General features: G+C 32.6%; 2 protein-coding genes across 2 annotated transcripts; one reads left to right on the forward strand and one right to left on the reverse strand.

Annotated features, from left to right (window-relative positions):
* Positions 1–2,630: 2,630 nt before the first annotated feature.
* On the reverse strand, positions 2,631–13,541 carry LOC148304415 (uncharacterized protein C2orf42 homolog). Its single transcript, XM_088268322.1, has 6 exons — positions 12,789–13,541; positions 11,587–11,782; positions 10,223–10,422; positions 7,237–8,594; positions 4,281–4,454; positions 2,631–3,027 (listed from the first exon to the last, which is right to left on the reverse strand). The coding sequence occupies exons 1-6, from the start codon at positions 13,195–13,197 to the stop codon at positions 2,677–2,679; spliced, it is 2,688 nt and encodes an 895-aa protein (XP_088124448.1). The 5' UTR covers positions 13,198–13,541; the 3' UTR covers positions 2,631–2,676.
* Positions 13,542–14,518: 977 nt separating this feature from the next.
* On the forward strand, positions 14,519–17,914 carry LOC148304416 (2-aminoethanethiol dioxygenase). Its single transcript, XM_088268332.1, has one exon. The coding sequence runs from the start codon at positions 14,918–14,920 to the stop codon at positions 15,662–15,664; it is 747 nt and encodes a 248-aa protein (XP_088124458.1). The 5' UTR covers positions 14,519–14,917; the 3' UTR covers positions 15,665–17,914.
* Positions 17,915–24,525: the final 6,611 nt, after the last annotated feature.

The following is a 24,525-nucleotide window of genomic DNA, read 5'->3' on the forward strand; positions in this document are numbered from 1 at the left end:
TTTGATCCCCCCTAGGAATCGAACCCGGGACCTCCAGAACGGCAGCCGAGCGTGCTGACCATTACACTATGGAGGCTGATAAAACTTTTATTTTTCCTTTTTTAACCCTCATCCGCACCCACCGGCACTGCATCGTAGCGACACAGTGTTAACTTGATCGTTAATTGCATGAAGGCAAGGTGATCAGCCCTCCGCTTCAGGTACCAGTCCAGGGTAATATTTTTATAAATATAAGGGTGAAAAATCACTTATATTTATTTGACCTGGGAATCGAACCCGGGACCTCCAGAAAGGTAGCCGAGCGTGCTGACCACTACGGAGGCTGATAAAACTATATGAAAGAGAATTGTTTATAATATGCAATCAAATACGTCATGGCTAAACGATGTGATCCTCTTCAGATCTACCGATGTAAAGAGCATAAAAGATGTCTAAATAATAATTATTATTCTGAATTTGCCAATCATCTAATACAAATTAATCACTCATTTGATAAAAATAAAGGTCTAAATATATTACACACATGCAATAGAGGACTTAAATTAGATTACTTTGAAATATTAGAAATTAAAAAGGCAATTCGTAATAATTTACAACTAATAAATACACAATGATTAAAGAAAACACTTCGTTTTTTACCACTTGAGTTTTATTATAGACTACATGTTTCAGAAGTTAAACTTCCATCATTCAGGTCTGTATAATAGTTATTATACAGACCTGAATGATGGAAGTTTAACTTCTGAAACATGTAGTCTATAATAAAACTCAAGTGGTAAAAAACGAAGTGTTTTCTTTAATCATTGTAACATGTCTTACCACAAAGTTAATGCCGAAACAATAAATAAAATAAATACGCAAGTAAATGATTTTTCTAAAAGTCCGTTATTAAATATGTTTCCAATCACTCATCATCCCTGATCCCTATTGATCCACTTGAGATCTACCCAAGCTCGTTTGCCTAACCGTAAAAATATTTTGAATAATTTTGTTAAGTAGATAGTGTTTTAGTATTAATCAGTCTTGATAAAGAAGCGGTTAGCTTTGAAACCGGTAGACATTACAATTAAGTTATAATAAAAAATTTATAGTGATTTTAAAACAAAGTTACATTTTAATTATAAAATGGAAAATCACAAGTTGTATACACCAACTGGATATAGGTAGAGATAAAAATAATTTTTAAAAATTGATTTCAGAATCAAAAAACTATAACTCATTACTGCCACACTCTTCAAGATTCGATTTATCCCTTTTCTTCTTCAAAATTCCCTTCCTGCTTTCTTCCACCTGTCTGTTTTTTTGCAATAAATTATTTGGCTGTAAAGTCCTCGTGAAGTAGATCAATTTTCACTCATTTTCATTTGATTATAAGCGAGTGTTCATAAGCGAATTTTCACTCATGAATTACATGCAATTATAGTAACTTTTAACATAAAGAGTAAAGCCACTCACAAGTAGGTATATGCTTTAAAAGATTAAACCTAAGTAGGGCCATGATAAGCGGAGTTGCACAAGCCGTAGCTAAATTTTAGGGTGATGACTGACCGGAGCATTTCGTCTTAATGTAACGTCGTAGCATAGCTCGCGGCGAGCATCAGCAAACATCCAAAACTCTGTATGGAGTGCTCGGCTCACTGTACTGACTAGACGAATGCTTGCATCGTAACGTAACACGTTTGGTTCCGGTCAGTCACCACCCTTAAGGCTTGGACATTAAGTAATTCAAAAAAATTATTGAATTTCTTCCATTTTTAGTCACATTTATTAAAGAAATATTTGTATAATGTCATAAAAATAATTAAATTCAATCCTTTTTTTAAAGTGAAAAGAGAAATATTTGTGTTTTTTATTTTTTACAAAAATACTTCCATTTAAAGTATTTCTGTGAGCCTAAGCGGCTCATTAATAAAAATAGGTATCAAATTGTAGTAGAGCGGGTTCGAACCGAGAAACCTGACTCAAGAGTCCGCAACAGTAACCACGGGACCATAACCTGACAACTATTTTCCAGTAAGACTTGAAAATCTCTAGACATCCATAGTCCCTTCTTTGTTGAGGTATCTAAAACGCTCTAAATTTGAAAAAGGTAAAAATAATAATGTCTGGGACTCACTGCTTTACTCGACAAAAACCAAGTGTCGTCTCTTTAACGCCTGCATCCTAACAGTGTTGCTGTACGGATGTGAGTCGTGGCACCTCACCAAAGCTCAAAGCAAGAAACTAGCAAGTTTTGAAAATAGATGCCTGAGGCGAATACTGGGTATAAAGTGGTATGACTTCATCAGGAATGACGATGTGAGGAGAAGAACTCAACAGCCCCTCATACTGGAAGTCCTGAAGAGAACAAGGTGGACATGGTTGGGACATGTCCTTAGAATGCCACCTGAGGGCATCAACCCCTCATGTCTCTTCTTCCAACCCCGAGGATTCCGGCGCCCCGGAAGGCCGCTGACGACCATTCACCGGCTATGCTCAGCGGAACTTCGAGACGCCGGACTGACTTGGGAGGAAGCCAAGGAGATGGCGCGTGACAGAGTGACTTGGAGACGACTCGTGTTGGCCATATGCTCCACCTAGGGAGCTAACATGGAAAAGAAGAAGAAGAAGAAAAATAATAAAAACAAAAAAAGGTTTTTAAAAAAGTTTTTTTTTACTTAGTAAAATATTTCAAATTTATTTTTTCGGTATAAAAACAACATTCTCAACGTTGTGCGACTCGTGATTAGATTTGTGTCCAAACTCAAATTTTATTCTGAATTCTCCAACTTTGGTTTTCGGCAAGATATTTGGTATCCATTCCATTATGAAAGGTGTCGGCACTTTTTGATCAGGCAGTGTTTTGCCGACCTTTAGATAGGTAATAAATATGCTCTTGGGTGCCAATTTCACCGGCTGATTGATATCATTAGATTTCTTTTCGCTAACATCTTTTTTGGTTTTCAATACATCTAAATTAGGACAGTTAATATGTACATATTTTCCGTCCAACTTTTGTTTGAAGAATCTTTTTAAATCCAAAGTTACCTGAAAAAAATGATACAAAACATTACAATATACATATAAATTTATATATTAAATGTTGAAATCAATAATTTTGTGAACGAATGTCGAAGACATTTGTTTGAAAATCCCATAACAAGGTGAAATAACTGTCACAAAATTTATTTTTATGTGTTTTTTAACAATTAAACACAATTTAGTAGATTCTAAAATCAGTTTTTGATTTTAACATTTAATATGCAAATTAAAATTGAGTTCTACAAATTAAACGTCAAATATATGAATAATATGTACATATATGTGCATTTCAAAATACTAGACTCTATTTAAAAATCATGTAAAGTACAAATAATTATCTCTATACTGCAGTAACTGATGATAACAAAATTAACAAATATCCCATTTTGTAAAAGACAGTTGGTAAATCAATATTGATTTTATTACGGCCACATTTTTTAAATTTTTTTTTAAAGGAATGACACGCAAAGCCTTTATTTTAATAACGAAGCGCCCTTGAGGTAGTATTTTACAAAAATAGCAGTACAGTAATATTTATAAACGCCACCTCTATTTACGCTGTTTCACTATAACACTGTTATAAAAGCGCGGTTCAGTGATCACTAGCCAAAATCACCATTGAGGAATTCTTCAAAAAAAGAGCTTTCTGTCAGCTTTGTTAGTCAAAGCAATGGCATAATCGTCAGCATTTTAGATGAATTTGTTGAAAATGATCCAAATTACATACAAAACACAAAAGTAAGGCGAGGTATAATGGAGCCACTCTCATATATCGCTCACTCCTTTCAAGAACGTCATAAATCAAAAGCCTTGATTTTTCAAGAGAATGTTTTTAAAGTTTAAAAATATAATAAAATGTTTTAAAAATAAATATCAAGCCACTTATTGAACTTTTCACTGTGCAACTGATCTTTTTCGGTAAAACCTGAAGGTTTTTTCTCCATTTGAAAAATATTTAGTATATTTAAAAAAATAATTAAACAATACCTTTTCTTCAAAATGCATAAACAACACTTTCTGCCCTGTAGCGGGTAAATATTAAGTTAAAAATATGCCTCTTTTGCTGGGATATGGTACATTTTATGGGCATTCCGAAAACGTGCACAATTGAAAATTGACGATTTTTGATTTATGACGTTCTTGAAAGGAGTGATATGTGAAAAATAGACCCCGCTTAGCACTGATTCGTTTAGCGCGCCATTTTGCTAGCACAGATTATAAATTCTACTAAATAATTAATAACATCTCTTAGTACTTACTTCTGAAGTATCAAATATTTTCTTGACTTGTGAAATATTAACAAGTTTCCAAGTGTACATGGTAAACTTGCCAAAAGGGACTGACTTCTTCCTTTCGAATGTGGATATTATATTTGGGAGGCGTTTCATGTTATTGTAGCTGCTAAATCTATCTTGAAGGCAATCGAAAAAATTCTGCAATAAAAATACTTTAATAATTATTACAAAGAATAATATTGGTAAACCACTTTGTAAGTGAATTGATTCAGTAATTTTTTTTTTTAATTTTCATTGATAAATATTGGGTTGATGCAAAAGTAATGACCGTTTTTTATGATCCCAGGTAAAAAAAAAATTTTTCATTAATAATGAATAGTATCTTCTTTTTTTATGATTCCATTGTATAAAGGATGCTTTCCCTCTACTTTCTATTCAGTTTTGGCCTGGCCAGAGTACAATAATAACCCCTTGTATTTTTTCAAAATGTCGTTCGATAAAGTGCATTTACGTCATTGTTTACTTTATGAATTCCGTAAAGACAATACAGCGAGTGTGGCAACCAAAAACATTTGTGAAGTGTACGGAGCAGATGTCATCAAAGTTCGACAGGCACGAAGATGGTTTGCAAAATTCCGATCTGGAGATTTTTCACTCATTGATAAACCACGTACCGGGCGGCCATTGAAGTCTGATGAAGACGAATTAAAAGTCATAATTGACACCAATCCACGTCTAACCATCAGAGAGATTGTGTCAATGATGGGAGTCAACCAAACAATCGCATTAAGACATTTGAAGCGTATGGAAATGGTTTCGCGGTACGACGTTCGGATACCTCATCAATTGTCGGCTGCCAATTTATTGGATCGTGTTTCAACGCGCGTTGCTTTGAGTGCTAGACAAAAACATGAACCTTTTTTGCATCGTTTGGTGACGGGAGATGAGAGATGGGTCGTGTACAACAACGTGACAAGAAAAAGACATTGGACTATACCTGGACAAGCCCCATTAACAACTTCGAAGGCCGAAATCCATAAAAAAAAGTAATACTTTGTGTTTGGTGGAATAATAAGGGTATTGTGTAATTTGAAATCTTGGAACACGATAAGACAAGTACAGCAGAACGATATTGTCAGCATTTATCCAAATTGAACATGGTCCTTCAAAAGGATAGACCAGAATTGGTAAACAGAAAAGGGGCAGTGTTTCATCACGACAACGCGTGACCACATGTGGCTATGATGACCCAACACAAGCTAAATTAGTTAAATTGGGATGTTATCAAGCATCCACTGTATTCTCCAGATCTTGTTCTTTCTGAATTTTATTTATTCCGATCACTGCAAAAAAATTTAAATGATGAAAAAAATTATTCAATAGAGCAGGTAAAAACATCCCTTACTTCATTTTTCGCATCAAAATCCACGGAATTTTATACTACTGGTATTAATAAGTTGATAGAAAGACGGGAGAAGGTTATAAGAACTGATGGAAATTATATAATTTATTAAATAAATAATTCACATGAAAAAAAAATTTAAAAAAATATATGTAAAAAACGGTCAAAACTTTTGCATCAACCCAATAGTAATGTCCTGAAACAAACAAGCTTATTGTTCATTTTTTTTTTTTTTTGACATCTCATCAAAGATGAAGAAGAATATGGAAGTCTGGGCATTTACGGGGCTGACGACCGTCATTGGCTGGTTTAAGTGATCACTTTACACACGTGTAACATTCACCAATTCTACCCATTATTGACAACCACACTACTCAAATTCTTGGAAGTTCTTTATATATGAACCAATTTAGAAACCTTGTTCTTGAATCACTAGAACTTCACTAGAGACATCTATTGGTGAGATGTAAAGAAGCTTTTTATTAAGCAGAAACTCTTATATTAGTATGTGAGGTCCAAATCCTGGATTATAATCACACACATGAGAAACGCCAGAAAATACCATTTTCATTTTTATTATTTAAGCTTATAATTTGACCAGATAATATGAAAATAACTCCTGTAATTGGAGATAATCCAGATTTTGTGAACAAGTATTTGGACACACTCAAAATGTTGTAAAGCATATTGTTGTTATAACATTGCTATTGCTATTTAGTTCAACCCTATTGTATGGAAATGAAGTAAAAGGATATTTCTACCAGTTGGGTCAATTGATGCTTAAGGACGGGAAGGGTATTTTTACTTTATGTGCCGGTCTAAATTCAAAGTCAGAAAAGAAGGAAATTTTCAATGAATTCATATGAATATTATGGACCAATCGCTTTGTTAGGGTCTTAACTATATGTAAACAATTATCGAATCCCGTCACCAGCGGTCCGCAGGCGTAGAAGAAACACCTGTCCGAAATGTGTTAACCTTCCCCTCCCGGTGATTTGTACATATTTACTACAACTTGACTTTAAAAATGAGAATGTCAACATAAAATATAATAGATACGGACTCAGAATGTTTGTATCAATCCATAAGACTTTTACGTGTTACATAAAAGTATTATAATATAAAGTTATTCATTTGCAGCGACGGAAATAAATTGGAAAAAAATCGGGTATAGAATCACTAATACACAAACGTTCCTCAGAGTACGCGTGTGTACCGCACTTTACGTACACGCGCGTGTGTGCATGCGGCGACTGTTTTTGACGATTTCAATTTAGTTGCGCACACGTCGTCATTCAGGGTGGTTGTGTCGCTATGCTAGCTATGACGGCTACATGCGATGTTTGTTTTTGTCTTTTTTAGGTACTTAACAGAGCTAACATTACAAAATTGATACATTTCAACCTCAACTATTGTCAATAAAAGCAACACTTAGGAATATATTTACATTTTTCCTATTTTTAAGTCACATTTTCATATGGTGTACAAAATACATATCACCGGTGTACGCGGAAGTTTTTATCACCGTAATGGAAGGGTTAATAGTGTTTTTTTTTCTAAATTATTAATAAAAATCACCTGCGGAATGTGAAATACGAGTGTGTCCGGTTTTCCCCGGCACTGATAATGCATAGTCTGATTGATGCTCTCCGTGACGCTAGACAGCCACTGCACAAACCCAAAACTCTCCTCCTTGTCGGAGCAACTCACTTGCGTCGCTGGCGACCCTAATTTATCAGTTTTCATTTTTTTTACTAAGTTCTTGCATTCGTTGGTATTTTGGTTAGAAGTCACAAAATATTTGGTGGAATGATTATTCAAAGCATTTGGAATATTTATCAAACTACCGGCAATATTACTTTCTTTCGTGCTATTCAACGTAACAATGTTTGACAAGTTTGAATTTGCATCTGGCAAAATGCTCTGGAAAGTGTCTTGAAGATAGATATCTGTATTTTGATCAATGTTAAAAGAGTGTTGACTTGTGTTGGTGTTCGATATTTCGACATTGTGATTATTATTACTCAAAGCGATACTTGGTACATTTGTTTCCGACGCTTTTTTCCGTTTCTTGGCACATTTTTTGGTTTTGTTATCACTAGGAGGCAGACTTGTCCACAATTCGTAATTGTTATCTAACGAGAATAAACCATCTTCTCCCTCCGGGATGTAAATATTGTTTGACGCGTTGCCTTGTGAGTTTTCAACTTGACATGTGGAATGGTTGCTACTTTCTATAGTACTCCCGATGAAAGTATCCGCAAAACCGGCGTTGTCGTTCAAACCGGGATTGGAAAATGAATTGGAATCGCTGGTTTTTGAAAACAGCGACTCGTACTGTTCGAGAGATATAATTTTCAACGATGTTTCATCGCCGGTTATTGTGTATATATCATTCGAAAACGTCGGGTTCTCCAAGGAAACTTCTTGGATATTGACGATCTCGTTGTTTTGCAAATAGTCATTGCTGCTTTCGCCTTGTATTTGATACTGCTCATCAGAAATTCGATTGACTTCGGAACTATCATCCACCATATCTGACAAATTTATTAAATTTCCGTTATCGGACAGCATTATTTGGATGTCCAGGGGTTCTAATGCGGAGGAATCATTTTCATTTGCCATGAAAACATTGTCGGCGCTGTTTGTGAGCAGTACATCGCACGCTTTGACAACCTCGTTCCTGTTCAACTGAGATTTGCAAATAATGACGTCGTTATTTTCTTGACTGTTGGCAAACTTAAAATCGCATTCCGCCTGCTTTAGTTCGATCATGTGGCCGTTGCCGTCAGGAAGCTCTATCATTTGTGAGACGAATGCGGACATGTCACTCTCGGACACTGGTCCATCTTGCGGAGATGAAACATTTCTGCCAAAGTTGAGGAAACTGTCCGCAGAAGGCAACACGTCCAGGTCTTCTGATAATAATACCGTGTCTAGAACATAATAAAGACAAAATATAATTTAAAAAAAAGATAAATGAATTGCAGTGTTAGAAAACAAGCTTTTTTGTGATGTTTTTTACAAATATAACGAATTTGAAAAAAAAAAGTTGAATGGTCTTTTTTTTGTTTTTATGAAATTAAAATTTTGTAACAAAATACATATTGAAATACATGGTTGGTAAATATACAAAATATTTAAACACAACGTTTTTGCCTCTCTAATAAAGTAGATACTTGTGTTTTGAGAGGGAGTTCGTTTTACAATTATTAATTTTATATTTTTTATAAGAGTAAGTTCCTCAAAGATCCATCATCAAGTTTTGAAACAAAGTAAATTAAATGAATAAAAAAAATATTCCTCGGTATGGAGTTAAGGTTGGGGTGAGTCTTGTATTTCCTTTTTTTGGAAATGTAATAGTAGCGTTACTGTGAAATACTTTTCGATAATAAAAATATATTAGTAATATAAAATCTGAATCAGTCGATAAGAAATAACTACTGGAAATTTTATATTTCAGAGAACGCAGGTCTTCTCCATACAAATATTCAGTAGGAGCTGTCCTCTTAAGAACTAAAGATTCTAGAATAACCCATATTATTTAAATTAACTTACAAAAATATTTTATAATGATAATAAAATTTATATAAAATCCTACTTAAAACCTTTACTGTAATTCATATGTAATTGTTATTTTAACACACTACTTAAATTCATTTTATGAAAAAAAAAATCATGGTTTTCATCCCCTGCCCTGTTGTGTTTATAAAAATTTTGTCTAGCCTTCCACCAATTTTATGATGTCAGTAATGACGAAACCCGATCACTGCTCAAATGAAATAAAAGTGAAAAAAACTACTTTTCTTAATTTTCAAAGAGATATATTTGTGTTTTTATTATTTCCAACTGCGACTCTAAGCGGCTCATTATTAGAAATATGTATCAAATTGTGGTGGAGTGGGTTCGAACCCAGAAACTCTAACTCAAGATTCTGCGACACTAACCACGGGACCACAACCCGACACTTTTATTGTATAGAATACACATCGGTTAGCTGTGGCATTACTTTGGTCGAAAATAACATAAATTAATGTATTTTGTATTAATAAGTGTATTTATTTATTTATAGATTTAGCATTTTATTTGTAGAACACCATTTTAATTTATGTATTAAATATTAAGTCAAACACTGATTTTTTGAGTCCACTAAGTTGTATTTTATTGCTAAAAATAATAAACATATAAAAATCAATTTTGCGACAGTTGTTTCGCCTAGTTATGGCATTTTCAAACAAATGAATATCTTACCTAGCCTGTTTATGGCCTGATGTTGTGTAATGTTTCGCCTAGTTAAGGCATTTTCAAACAAATGTAGACATTCATTTGAAAATGCCATAACTAGGCGAAACAATTGTCACAAAATAGATTTTTATGTGTTTTTCAATAATAAAATACAACTTAGTAGACTCTAAAAATCAGCGTTTTTTTTTTACATAAATTTAATACATAATTTGGTTGGTTGGAAGATATTGCTTTTTAGCAATAAGCCCGCCAATATACTTATTTATTTTCTGTACATGAAGTTTAAATAAATAAATAAATTTCAAGTGTTACTCATTACCCAAGTCGCTTTCTTGAAAATCTGGTATACCCAAGGCCACAAAATGCTTGAATTTCTGGTAAAGATCTCTGTTTGAAGCGAAGGCGCAAACACACAGATAGAAATGCACGCAATACTGGACAGAATCTCTGGAATTTCGGGCTGCAGACTGTTTTCTTCTCTTTACACCTCTTCCATTAAAATTGCAATTGCAACAATACCTGAAACAAATAAGTAAATAAAATAAAAGTCATTCACAACATTTTGAGTGTGTCCAAATACTTGTTCACAAAATCTGGATTATCTCCAATTACAGGAGTTATTTTCATATTATTTTTTGACATCTCGTCAAAGATGAAGAAGAATATGGAAGTCTGTAATTTGGACACACTCAAAATGTTGTAAATAAATTATCTAGTCAAATTATAAGCTTAAATAATAAAAATGAAAATAATATTTTCTGGCGTTTCTCATGTGTGTGATTATAATCCAGGATTCGGACCTCACATACTAATATAAGAGTTTCTGCTTAATAAATAGCTTCTTTCCATCTCACCAATAGATGTCTCTAGTGATTCAAGAACAAGGTTTCTAAATTGGTATATATGTATATATATATAGAACTTCCAAGAATTTGAGTAGTGTAGTTGTCAATAATGTGTAGAATTGGTGAATGTTACATGTGTGTAAAGTGATCACTTAAACCAGCCTACGATGGTCGTCAGACCCGTAAATGCCCAGACTTCCATATTCTTCTTCATCTTTGATTAGATGTCAAAAAATAATATAAAAATCATTCATTCATTGATCCAATGTTGGGTCGTCTAAACCAGATCCGATCCTGGCCCAATTCAAATAACTAAACAGATCGGAGAGCCATGACAAAATGCAAAGAAATACACAGTTCAGGATTCCCCTAAAATTTATTGCCATATGAATAAATATCTCATTAATTTATTTGGGATGTCATAAAAATAAAAATAAAATTATAAAAGGAAAATTTTCATATTTGCGGTAAATCAAAAACACTTAACAGGCTGCGCAAATATAATCCGCAGGTCGGATGTAGCCTGCGGGCTATGCTTTGGACAGCTCTAATATTACATCAGGGCTGATTTCGTCATGCATTAGCATACCAAAGTTTACAAAACAAGAATTATTCATCAAAATAACAACAACAAAAAAAGCATTATTACATTTTAAGCTTAATTTATTAGCCGCGCAAAATAATAATCATTTTGAATAATTCGTAAAGCACCATTTTCGTAAATACTACCTCAAGGGTGCTTATATAGATATGAACCCCGTGATCTGTGTGATGTGATTAGGATCCTTAAAATCTCAAACTTCTCAGTTATTTTGCAGTAACAAAATGTTCAACTTACTGGTTTTTGGCTGACTGGAAGGAAGTATGATGATATCCAAATTTCTTTTTATCTAGTGACCTCACCACCATTACGGTATTGCTGACTCGCTGGACCAAGGGAGACGAGGTATCGGAGCGCAGCTTGGCTATCTCCTGGTCCATTCTAGTGCTCAGCTTCAGCATGTTCAAGGCATACTGCTTTATGGGCAATGCTCCTGTGAAATAACACTTTGAACTTTTAAAAAAAACGTTAATTTGTAAACATTGTTTCATTTAAACTAACTAACTAACTGAGCATCACGCCGCATCACCGCAGAAGTAGACATAGAGAATAGAACGCCACACAAATCTGTATTTGCACACAATCTTAACTTTTTCCACATTCATATTCATATTCATCATATTCACATCTTTTTAATATATACTTCTTCAAACCCTTATTCGCACCCGATGGTGTATAGGGCACTGCATCGTATAAACGCGGTGTTATCTTCATCATTAACACATGAAGGAAAGGTGATCAGCCCTCCGCTTCAGGTAACAGTCCAGGCTAATATTGAATAAATATTAGAGTGAAAAATCACTTATATTTATTTGACCCCCCTTGGGAATCGAACCCGGGACCTCTAGTACGGTAGCCAAGCATGCTGACCATTACACTACGGAGGCGGACAATTTTATTAAAATATATATTTTTTTTAATGTACTTATTTATAACCCTTCTCTGGGAATCAAACCCAAGATCTGATGTAGATAAACACAATGATGACAGAACTACGGAGGCAGAAAACAGTTTTCTGCACTGGTAAAATGTTGATTTATTCTTCTGCAACTAACCTTTTTGCATCCTCTTACTCATTTGTAAAATTTTATATAATAAATAAATACTAAAATCGGTTATTTTGATGATTTCTTGGGTAAAAATACATGGCGTTTCTAATGGCACACGCGGCTGTTCTAGCTTCTATCCTTTCAAAATGTGAACATATCAAATATTTTCATTAATTAATTTGATAGTCAGCTTGTGGCAATATCTTTCCATTTTTAATTTGGTAAATACCACTTTTTCTTAAAAATCTATTGTGACACATGTTTCGATGCATTCCGCATCATTTTCCAACACCATATTTATTGTAACTATGATGCGGAATGCATTAAAACACGTGTCACAATCAAATATTGACTCTCCAGGCGCTGTTCTTCCACTCACAAATAATTTACCTGCAATATTATCACAATTCATTGCTATTTCAATGTGTGCGCATCGCGGCGTGTTACTGGATTCATTTTTATCGACTGAAGGGGTAGATCTTGAGCAAACGGAAGCGTGACACTTGGCAGAGACTACTGTTACATTCTGTTTGGAAGCCGACTGGGTATTTCGAATCTCGTTAATTTCAACAAAAGCTCTGTAGTCGGGCCCCTTATCCCTCACTCGAACGCTCACATACTTTGGAAGCGCAAAACTTGTCACCAGGTTACAGGCTTCCACCGGGGACTTCTTCGAGCCTTTCAAATTCACTCCACAGTTTTTGTGCCTGCACACTTTTGCTCTGTACCCATTAAATTGGTCACAGTTTGGACATCTCTGGAGGCCTTTTAAACTCCGAAAAGGCAAATCGGAGAACATTTTGTAAGCATTCGAGGACTAAAAGTTTATCACAAATAGGCACTAGAGAACATAAATAACTTCATTAATTGATTCGACAGCCACTTTGTGGTAATCTATCCATTTTTAATTTGCCAAGTAAAACTTAAATTAAAAATATAGATAACACTGGTGAACATGTGTAAAATAGTTTTATTTACATCTCAATAGTATGTATCGATCACATCATATCATAATTATATTATTTTTTTTAAATTTTAATCTAACGACTCGGTATATCTTCTTTTTGTTTGTTTTTGTCTAATATTTTTAAATACTGAATGTCAAAAAAGATATATTTTGACGTAAACGCATTGTGTTGCTATAACAATAAAATACCTCACGTGCACACAGGGTATTATTAAGCTACGATGTAACGCTATGTATAGTTTTACATTTTATGTACGATATAGCATTCTCAGAAGGCCTTTTTAGGTCAATCTTAGCGCCGATGTAGCGTTTTCTTGTCGATAGTATTTAGTATAGTACACGATTCAACGCCTGTGTCAATACATAACGTGAATATTTCAATTGTAGTACTTCACCAAAATGATCACGACTTGCGACCGCTATATTTTAACCGTAGTTTTCTTTTTTATCAGTACTCAATCACGTATTTATATTTTGCCGTATGCGGCTTGTATAATTTATCCAAAATTTGAATAACAGATTTCAAATTCGGGCTCCCTTTTTTTACTTTCAAACGGTCAAACGCTACACATTACGCTACAAAACGACCGGAAGAGCCGATTAATATTGGTCTAAAGGGTAAATGTAATTTATAGTTGGGAAAAACCAACAGTTATCTGCTAGTATTTATTTTAAACTATTTATTGGTACCTTGGGCCAGTCACTGAAGGGCAGAATACACCTTTAACCTTATTTAATGGATAAATCACCTGTTGAAATCATACTGCATTAATTGAGTCCAGAGTCGTATACAATATTGGTGTAAAAAAGAGTTACAACTTAATCAAATCTAACATTTCGAACTCAAGAACATTTTGTAACAAAAAAATACTAACATATTTTGTATAGGTTTGCATTCGGTATATGAAAATCTGACGTGTGCTGCGGGCATAACATTTTGTATAGTGCCACACAATAAACAATCTTTCTGTTGGTGTAACTGGTATTACATGAATAAATTCAGGGCTCCAACATGAAACATATATTTTTGAACATTATTTCGTCACCTGAATGCATAACTATCCTAAGTCGCATACTAGTCATTTTCGTTTTATTCATCTAGTGTTAATGTTACTGATTTTACTGTGGAGAAAGTTCTTAACTCAATATATTATAAATCTAAGTATTTTTTAAAAAATAATAATAAACATTCGAAAGTTTAATTCGCACCCCTGTAAAATTTTCTTATGTGCAGTTAAGATAGCTCTGCATTCAAGTGACGATTTTTAGTATTTACTATTTATCAATTAAAGTGACAGTTCGGAGTTCGGAGTGCGCGACGTGTTTAATTATTGTTTAGTTTTTATTTCATCTAATATTGCATTGTGAATGGTATATCTTTTGTACATAATGTTTTTTAGTTAACTTTTTAATGCTGACATTACTTATTTCAAATATGCAATAAAGGAGAAGTACAAAAATATTTATACCGTCGTAACTAATTATGAATATTCGGCGAAAACATTGTTTATTTCGCTTCGAGAATATTCATTATATTCGTTTGTTGTTTTAAATGGATTCGGAACAATATACAAACATGAGTCGCTCGCAACCTTTTATAACAGTGTTTAGACAAGCTATGCAGACATTTTTACACAAAAATGACTGCAATTTCGCATCGAGTTTCATGCAGCTGAAATCTTCGCTGGATAAAATCCGTTCCGATGACGTGGGGCTCGACAGCGTGTTCGAAAACGAACGGTTTTGGGAGTCGAGCGACAAGGCGCCCTGTACTTACATCGAGATCTTCGAGAACGAAATAATGAATATGAGCATTTTCATATTGAAGCCCGGTTTTAAAATGCCTCTGCACGACCATCCGCACATGCACGGGCTGCTGAAAGTCATTTCGGGGAACGTCAAGATAAGGACCTTCAGCGAAATCAAGCCGGCGAGCGAAATTGGGAATTTTTCCAATAATAATATTACAAACCACGGTGGTATCGATAGACATTACAACAAATCGCTTTTGGCTCGAGTTTCGGAGCAGAAAATTTGCGATGCGGAGTCCGAGTGCAGTATTCTGACTCCGGAAGTGTCTAATTTTCACGAAATCGAGGCGTTGGGGAGGCCTTCCGCTTTCTTGGACATCCTGGCGCCGCCGTACTCCGGAGATGACGAGGTCCTGAAGCCCCGGACTTGCCACTACTACTTCCTGCAGCGGGAGATCAGCGAGGACAAGGTCCAGCTGCAGGAAATACCGCCTCCTGATTGGTTCTACTGCGACCAGGCACCATACCTCGGCCCGATTCTCTCCTAATTCTTCCGGAATCATACTTATTTGTTACTACTTTTCAACCTATCAAATTATAAAACACAGAAGATATCTACTCAAGTCGCTCACTCCTTTCAAGAACATCATAAATAAAAAATCGTCAATTTTCAGTTGTGCGCGTTTTCGGAATGCCCAGAAAATGTACTATATCCCAGCAAATAAAGCATATTTTTAACTTAATATTTACCCGCTACAGGGCAGAAAGTGTTGTTTTTGCATTATGAAGGAAAGGTATTGTTTAATTATTTTTTTTAAATATACCAAGTATTTTTCAAATGGAGAAAAAACCTTCAGGATTTACCTATAAAGATCTGTTGCACAGTAAAAATAAGTGGCTTGATGTTTTTTTTTAATACATTGTATTATATTTTTAAACATTAAAAACGTTCTCCTAGAAAATCAAGTTTTTTGATTTATGACTTTCTTGAAAGGAGTGAGCGAAGTGTATCTTTGCCTTTTTTTGTTTATATGCAATTATTACGCATAATAATGGACTAATGCGGCATTTACACAAGGTCGATTTTTAAAGTATTCTTTTTACACCAAGGCAATTAAATATCCTAAACCAATTTTTGTTTATAAGAAAAAAAATTCACTTTTGGCCAAATATTGATGAAATAAGAGTACGCCTTTTATTAATGCTTCATCAAATGAAGTCCACTATCCATTTAATATTTTAAAACTGTATTGACTGAATAAAAAATCGATTATGGTAAAAGTAAATTTCACTCTCCTTATCATTCATTATGTAATACCACTTAAAAGTGAATGATGAAAAGGTGAACGATTTAGTGGTATTACACAAAGTGAACTATGAACGATAAGGAGAGTGTTATATTACCATACCACAAAGTTAACTATGCTTTTCATGTACAAAATAATGTAAATTTCCTTCAATTAAAATCACCTAGTTGTAGTTTACTGGAGATAAATAATATATTTTCTATGTAACGTAGATAACTTTAACTTATGTCAGATTAAAGTTTAAAAAAATATGTATTGAAGACTACACAGTTAAAACTTTCCTTATGAATCAAAAATTATTTAATTTATATTGGAAATAAATGCCTCAAATATTTCTATTATACAACTCATTTTAAACTATGATTTTGTTGTATGGGTTTACATGTTAAGTGATTTTTAAATTTAGTAGAGTAGTAAATTTAGTTTAAAAATGACTACTCAAAAAAAAAATAGTAGCTACAACTAATTTTTGCTATGACAACACTAAATACTTTATTTTACATCTAGGCGTTAGAAAATCATTTGAGTTATTTTTTATGAGTAGTGGTTTGCTTTGTGATTGTTGATTTGGGTCCAACTGGAGAATTTGATAAATATGTTGCCACAAGTACTACATCAGTGCTACCATTTTTTTTTAATTCTTTTTTCTAAACACACGATACTGCTTTTATTTTATTTGAATATTTTGTGATTCTGTTGAATTCATTTATTTTCGTGACAGGTGTTTCATCTTGAGCTCTCTCAAATATGTGTTTTAAAAGAAAAGTGATTAAAATAAACATTTATAATTTTTAACCCCTACATTTATACTCTGGTCTGTCATCCGAGAGCGAGGACTGATCACCTTGATGCGATCAATGATGAATTTACCACTGCTTCAAGACGCAGTGCCCTATGCACCATCGGGTGCAAACAAGGGTCAGAGAAGAAGCTATTTTGCTAGTGGCATAGCTACTATATACTTAGTATATGTATAGTATTTAGTAGGATAAATATATGTTTCCATTAAAGAACAAATTTTATATTAGAGTCAATTTGACCACTTCTGATGGATTCTGGTTTTAAGAAGTCGTATGTTTTAAACTTAAATGTCTTTATTTTTAGTATTATAAGCTCATCTCGTAAATGACTCCCATCAACAAGCTAGTATGGGTGCTCTAGCCATTACTGTTCTTCTCCTATTTGAGTTTTCAAACTACAGATGAGAACATCTGTAGTTCTCGAAACTAGTCGTGTTTACATCAATAAACTAAAAAAAAGTGGTCTTAAACGAGTGTTTTATTTTATAATTAAATCATTATGTTATTCCGCAAAGTTAATGCCAGTATAATACAGTAAAACCTCGATATAACGGACTAATTAGGGCGGAGTGTGCGTTAAAGTTGAAAGTCTGTTATATTAAAATAGGTATATAATAAATCAAAAACTTTTTATTGAAAATATTAACACTGTATTTAGATATAAATAAACAATACAAAACACAAACAAAAATTCTATTTATTGTCTTCGGACACTCGTGAAGTGACGTAGCTGTTTGATATCGACGCGCTTGCTTTCGGTAATCCAGCTTTGAAAAAGGAATCAAGTTTTGTTTGCACTTTTGAAGTTTGCTGTTTGCTTATAATCAACTCTCTAAAATTACGAAAATGCCTAAAATATAGTTGAAATTCATTATCTGACTAATCTAATAAATCATCTAATCTAATTATCTAATTAATGTCATTAGATCGTCAAGATGTAATCCTGATAACTTCATTTTTAGCTAGACAGCATAATGTCTCATTCTAGCAGTGAAATTTGAATTTCAGCATGTGTAATATTAATAGAACATTATTACATTTTTTACATTTGACCGGATTTTTAGTCCGCTATATCCGAAGTCCTTTTAATCCATTATATTGAGATTTCACTATACTTTGAGTGAAGTGAAAATATATTTTTTTTAAATCTAACACTGTTTCACAATCTTTTTAAAATTGGCCGTTTCACGAGCCAGCTGTACAAAATTGCAGTTATTTATGAGATGACCTGGCATATCTTCGTAAAGTAAGAATTCACATTGAGTATATATTTACTTAATTGGCACGAAGTCCATTACTTTATGTACAAATAATCAACACCTATGTAATTATGTGATAAATATAATCTTCAACATGTATTGATTCATTCACATATCATGCAACAATACAGCAGTCAGTCCTGAGATGTTCAAATAATGTTATCTTATTATTAATGTAGTATTGATGTTGATTTCTAACATGCCTGGTGTGTCTCTTGTGAAATCTAATATATGTATAGGTACCAATTCAATTAATTGTGTCATTCATGCAGTGATTACATTCACTAATGTCCGGCCTATGAAGGAACATAATAGAATAATATCTGATGTTATGTCCGTAGACACTGATTATTCATTTTCTATAATGCAGTGCCCTATGCACCATTGGGGTGCGGATAAGGGTTGAGAGTGAGAGAATTATTATATCCTACATTTTGAACAACAGACAATATTATGAAAAATAAGTTGTCATCGTGTATTAAGTACATAATGAAAAATTGTAAAATGTTATAAACATTGAATTTGATCGCGGCACACCTGTTTCCGGCTCACGGCGCACCAGTGTGCCACGGCACACCGGTTGCGGAGCACTGCTCTATATGACTCACAGTATTTGGAAGGAATTAGATTAAAAAATCAACAACAAAATCGTAATTTTATTGGTAGTGATATGAAAAAACTTTTTATAAAAACTTGTATGCATACATGTGTCATTGGAATGTTTTGAAGGTCTCTTTATTATGATGTCATTATTGCTATTTTTTCTTCAGTCCAACCATTTTGTATTGTTAACTTCGTACAAAGTATTTTTAAAAACCATTTTTTGTTGCCTATGCCATTTTTACTGGAAAGTAAAAAACGTAATCTTACTGAGATAATACAATTTTTATGTTATGTTAACAAGGAAGGCCTTCAAATCATAATCTAATTTTATTTATTTTTTTAGTTTTTGCTAAAGAAATTAGCTTTTGTATAAATTTCAATACAAAAAATATTTCTTTTCTTTATATTCTGTAAGGTTTTTTACAGAGGTTTTTCAATTATGTATAATTTTTTAAATTTCATTTATAGGTAACTGATATGTGGGCATTATTAAAATAGATGGTTCAAAGTCCAGGTTTATTTGGCCTGGCACAATGAAAAAAATATGTATGCATATATTTATTGATTTGCAATAGGAACCACTAAAAAATTAACTAAAATACTTTTTTTTATTATTTATGTGCGGAAGGGTAAACATTTTGCCTTTGAATAATAAATTGATTTAAGTTCTGTACTAACATTTTATGAAAAAAACCACAACTCATATTATATTTGGAACAACAACCAGTCTGACGATATAGGTGAATACTATAGACAGGTACTGGTCAAATAATATAAAAAATATAGAAAAAGGTGTCATTTGATCGCATTGAAAAATTAAACCAACGCAGACTGTAGAATATATATTTTGAACTATACCTATATTTCAGTTGTAGGTGAGAACTTGTTTCTGATTTTTATAAGACTGGAGATAAAAATTATCCTCTTAAACATGGCCATTATTATAAAGTATGTTGCGTGTGTAAGGTTAAAATAAATCAAATAATTGGAGAAAATTAATCGTAATCAATCTCTTTAGCATGTCACTTTTAGTAAATCTTATCGTAGCTGAAATTAGATTTTTCAAACAGATAAAATATTCAAATTATTATCATTAAAATATATTTTTTATGTTATCAGAATACGTGTGATAAGCTTTGTTTCTATTTCAAGTTGTTTGAGCAAAACTGATATGTAGTATTTTGGAAGATTTGTTAAAAGATAGCTGCCGAGTGTTTTTTTTTTATTTTTACAAAATAAATTGAATTTTTTGTTTGTGTATCTTGCCTTACAACCTTTAACTTTCCCGCTTATAATTTTTGTGTTCATCTTTGATATAGAATAACTAGAAGAAGTTATTTTGTACACTTCGTTACATGTTGTTGTGTAAATAAAATAATTTAAGAATAATAATTATGGTTTTATTTCCTCATCTTGCCGTACATCTGAGTAAGGTACGGTTTTATTTCCTCACCTTGCGGTACATCTCGGTGATATACGGTTTTATTTCGTCACCCTGCGGTACATCTGCATAAGGTACGGTTTTATATCCTTACCTTGCGGTACATCTCGGTACAGTACGGTTTTACATCCTCACCTTGCGATATATCTGGGTAAAGTACGGTTTTATTTCCTCACTTTGCGGTACATCTGGGTGAGATACAGTTTTATTTCCTCACCTTGCGGTAGATCTGTATGATTTGGTATCTGTTTGACAAACAGAGATGTAAAGCCAGATAACTCCATTAAGTGATAAAACGGTTAAACCAAAGATACAGAGAAAGGGTTAATAAATAAAAGTCAATAAATTTATAAAAATGTTTTATTATCTAAAATTATTGGTAACTATAAATTCCTCCAAAAATAATCTTAACACTTTGATTCGCTATGGCTCTTTCTTATTTTGTGAAAAAAATTCAATTAATTCAATAACAATCATTTAATTAAAAGTCAAGAGGCATATTTTCAAATCTAAAATAAGTAAGAAAATAACCAATCATTCTCACTCACTGGCCCATAAGAATTGATACAAAAATATTCGTTTGTATTTATCTAAATATAAAAATAATTACATGGTAATCATTCAATAGTAATATAATGTAAATGGTAAAAAAGTTTCTTACGTTGCGAATATAAAGATTTTAAAAATATAAATCAACATTTTTTTTTACAATATAATTATATATATTTACTAAAACCCTATGGCACTAACTGAGTAACTTTAAATCATAAAAGGTAGTGTTTACTTAATATATTATAGAATAAGACAAGTGTACTGTGCAATAAGCATTTTTAAAAAAATACAACAAAAGGTTACAACCCAAAAATTCATATTTAAAAAAAAAACAACCGTTACATCTATAATATCGGGGTGTACTGGCAAAAAACGTTAACTCGAAAATATGCAGCTTTGACCCAATGATGCATATTATGTATAAAGATTTCAACGTTCTATAAGTACATAGTTTGAAATGTCATAATTATGTGGTTTTAAAGGTATGTAAGTTTGATAGTATGTATTTTATTCAGGTTAAAAGCTTTAAATAACAGGGATTTTAGAGTTGACGTTTTTTGATAGTATACCCACAATATATTACTCAATTATTGCAATCGTACACAATTTATTTCGCAGATATGTTCCATAATTTTTCTAGGGACTTTTTTGCAATATTCCATAAGTATTATTTGTCTCTTTAGAAATGTTCATTCATTTATTTTAAAAAATACACTTTGTCAGAAATTTGTAACATTCCTCAAATACAATATGGTAAGCCACAAATTGACAAATTTTATTAATTGATTCGGCAGTCAATTTGTAGTAAAATCAATCCATTTTTAATTTAAGTTTTTACTTAGTAAATACCACTATTTCTTCAAATCCATTGTGACACGTGTTTCGATGCATTCCGCATGATTTTCAAACATATTTTGAAAATGACGCGGATTGCATCGAAACACGTGTCACAGTAGATTTGAAAAAATAGTGGTATTTACTATGTAAAAACTTTAATTAAAAATGACTAATTTGAGTTTGTATATTTCGTATGTGCTGCAAGGATGATAGAATATTGCGAGACATAATAAGCTAAAATAATAAATATAATTACAAAGCCAAGATAGATAAATTTGAAGTACATAATAAAGCTTGCAAACAACAGTGTATAAACTTAAACAATACGTACAAAATACTGCGAAACTTAAATTATATTTATCAATAACAATATCTTTGGATATAAAATTTGTATTTGTATTTTGCTCTTTTTGCACATAATCTTCAATTACAGTAGAACCACCATTATCCTTTTTTTGTTATCATCATTCTATTTAGTAAAAATAATAATAAAAAACATCAAATTTCAAAAGGACAGCTATACCCAATGCCAAGCAGCAAATGCGGCAATAGAAATAATGGAATTTTATAATTGCAGTTTTAAGTAAACATTTATATGTATCTTAAAACTGTTTATTTGGGAAATTAGTGAGTTTGTACAACAGTTCATAATATGTTAGTGTACTTGAATCTGTATATTATAACCGCATTCAACACAAAGGCTGTTTTTCAACCCCACTAATGTCATTTTGCACCTTCAAAATGAATGTATCTAAATTTACCATTTTAACCTGTTAACCGGGCAGGACGCATAAATACGTCAAACGTAAACAATATCGGGTACGGGTAAGACTAACGAGTACTTCCTTGAAATATATGTTGCGCCCTGGAACGGGCGGGACGTATATTTTTCCAACAACAAAGGTATTAGTCATCCATACATGTCTCGACATGAATTTAAGACACGGAGTGAACAGTATTCCCGCCCGTTACAAGTTGCGACATATTGGACAGCGGACCGCCCGGTTAACAGGTTAAATTTCAATAATACGAAGGACATCTCTTAGACGGACCTTAGTATTACAGGGTTAGCCAAACGCGATTTAATAATGAACATTCAAATTAATAGTTGGTTGCACTCAAGAATTGGAACAAGCTTTAGTTTAAAAACAATCTACCGTTCCTCACCAAATGATAATTTCCTTAGGATATTATAACTCCATATAATCTTTCTTTGAGTACAATTGTGAAGTTATATTTTGATAAAAATTAATCCTATATTAGTTGAGGAATAATTGCTATTAATCCCAAACATTCCGGATAATGGGGCTTCTACTTAAAAAAATAAACAATATTCAAGACTACTTAGTCATACTCAAATATAAATTTATTAATAATAATAATATTTTATGGTAATAATTCAACAATTTAAAAATTCTAACCTATATTGTTCTCCAATGCTCATTGCGTCGACGTAAGAAAAACTTTCAAATTTATTGTAATATTTCTCATTGGTCTTTGCCTCATCCAAATCAAATGATAGTGTTTCGGATCCAGTATTATATTGTTACTTGAAGGTAAGGTGACCAGTCCTACACTTTAGAGTTTAGTATAACATACATGATCAAATCATTTTTGCGGTTGTTGATATTGGATGGGAAGACTAATTTTTAATCACCTTAATATTTGAATGATTTAACTCTTTGAACACGTTAAGCAAAAAATAAAAAGTATTCTATAAAATTCCTTGTATTCCCTTTTATTTGTTTACTTTGGTCCATGACTAGTAAAAGCCATGGACTATAGTCGAGTTATGCGTCCAAAGGGTTAATGCTTAAATATGACATTTAAAATAAATAAACTTAGCGCCTGCCTCCATAGTGTTGCTGTTAGCGCCCTAGGCTACCATGCTGGAGGTCCCGGGTTCGATTCCCAAGAGGGTCAAAATAAATATTAGTGATTTTTCAGACTAATATTTATTTTATATGACCCTGGACTGGTACCTGAGAGGCTGAATGCTGATCACTTTCATTTAGGTATTAACAATTGAAAAAAAAGAAGTGAATAACTTAGGTACATATTATATTTTGTCATGTGGCTTTAATTTTAATTGCACTCACTCCATTTAATTCGCGTTTTAAATATTTTGCTATAAAATGGTAAAACACACAGCCCATAAAATTGAAATAAATGACGAGTAATTAAATATTATTTCAAAATTTTAAAACAAAAAATTACAAATGAAAACATAATTTTTATGCATTTTAAGTAATACATACCATTGTATTGCAATAACACACTCTAGACTCGGATATGTTTAAAATGTTATCCCCAATTTGCGAATAGACCCTATTCGTGATTACAGAAATGAAATGCCAATGTGTCACCTTTACTTTTTTGTAATTATTTGGACATCAAACCTTATATTTTATAAAACCGTTGAAAAGTAACGTAACAAGAATGTTTGGCTGTAAAGATGTTTTACTTGTACGAGTATAGTTCATATATAAAAGAAACCCTGGATAACTAAACTATATTTGTAGATACATAGTAACTAAACATTCGTCAGGCGGACTACGCAATTATAAACATGAAAATTATCAAAAGTATTTATTAAAAATAGTAACTGAT

Source organism: Brachycentrus maculatus, unplaced genomic scaffold, assembly GCF_059751285.1.
Source record: "Brachycentrus maculatus isolate JH-2025_06_01 unplaced genomic scaffold, ASM5975128v1 h1tg000320l, whole genome shotgun sequence".
NCBI lineage: Eukaryota > Metazoa > Arthropoda > Insecta > Trichoptera > Brachycentridae > Brachycentrus > Brachycentrus maculatus.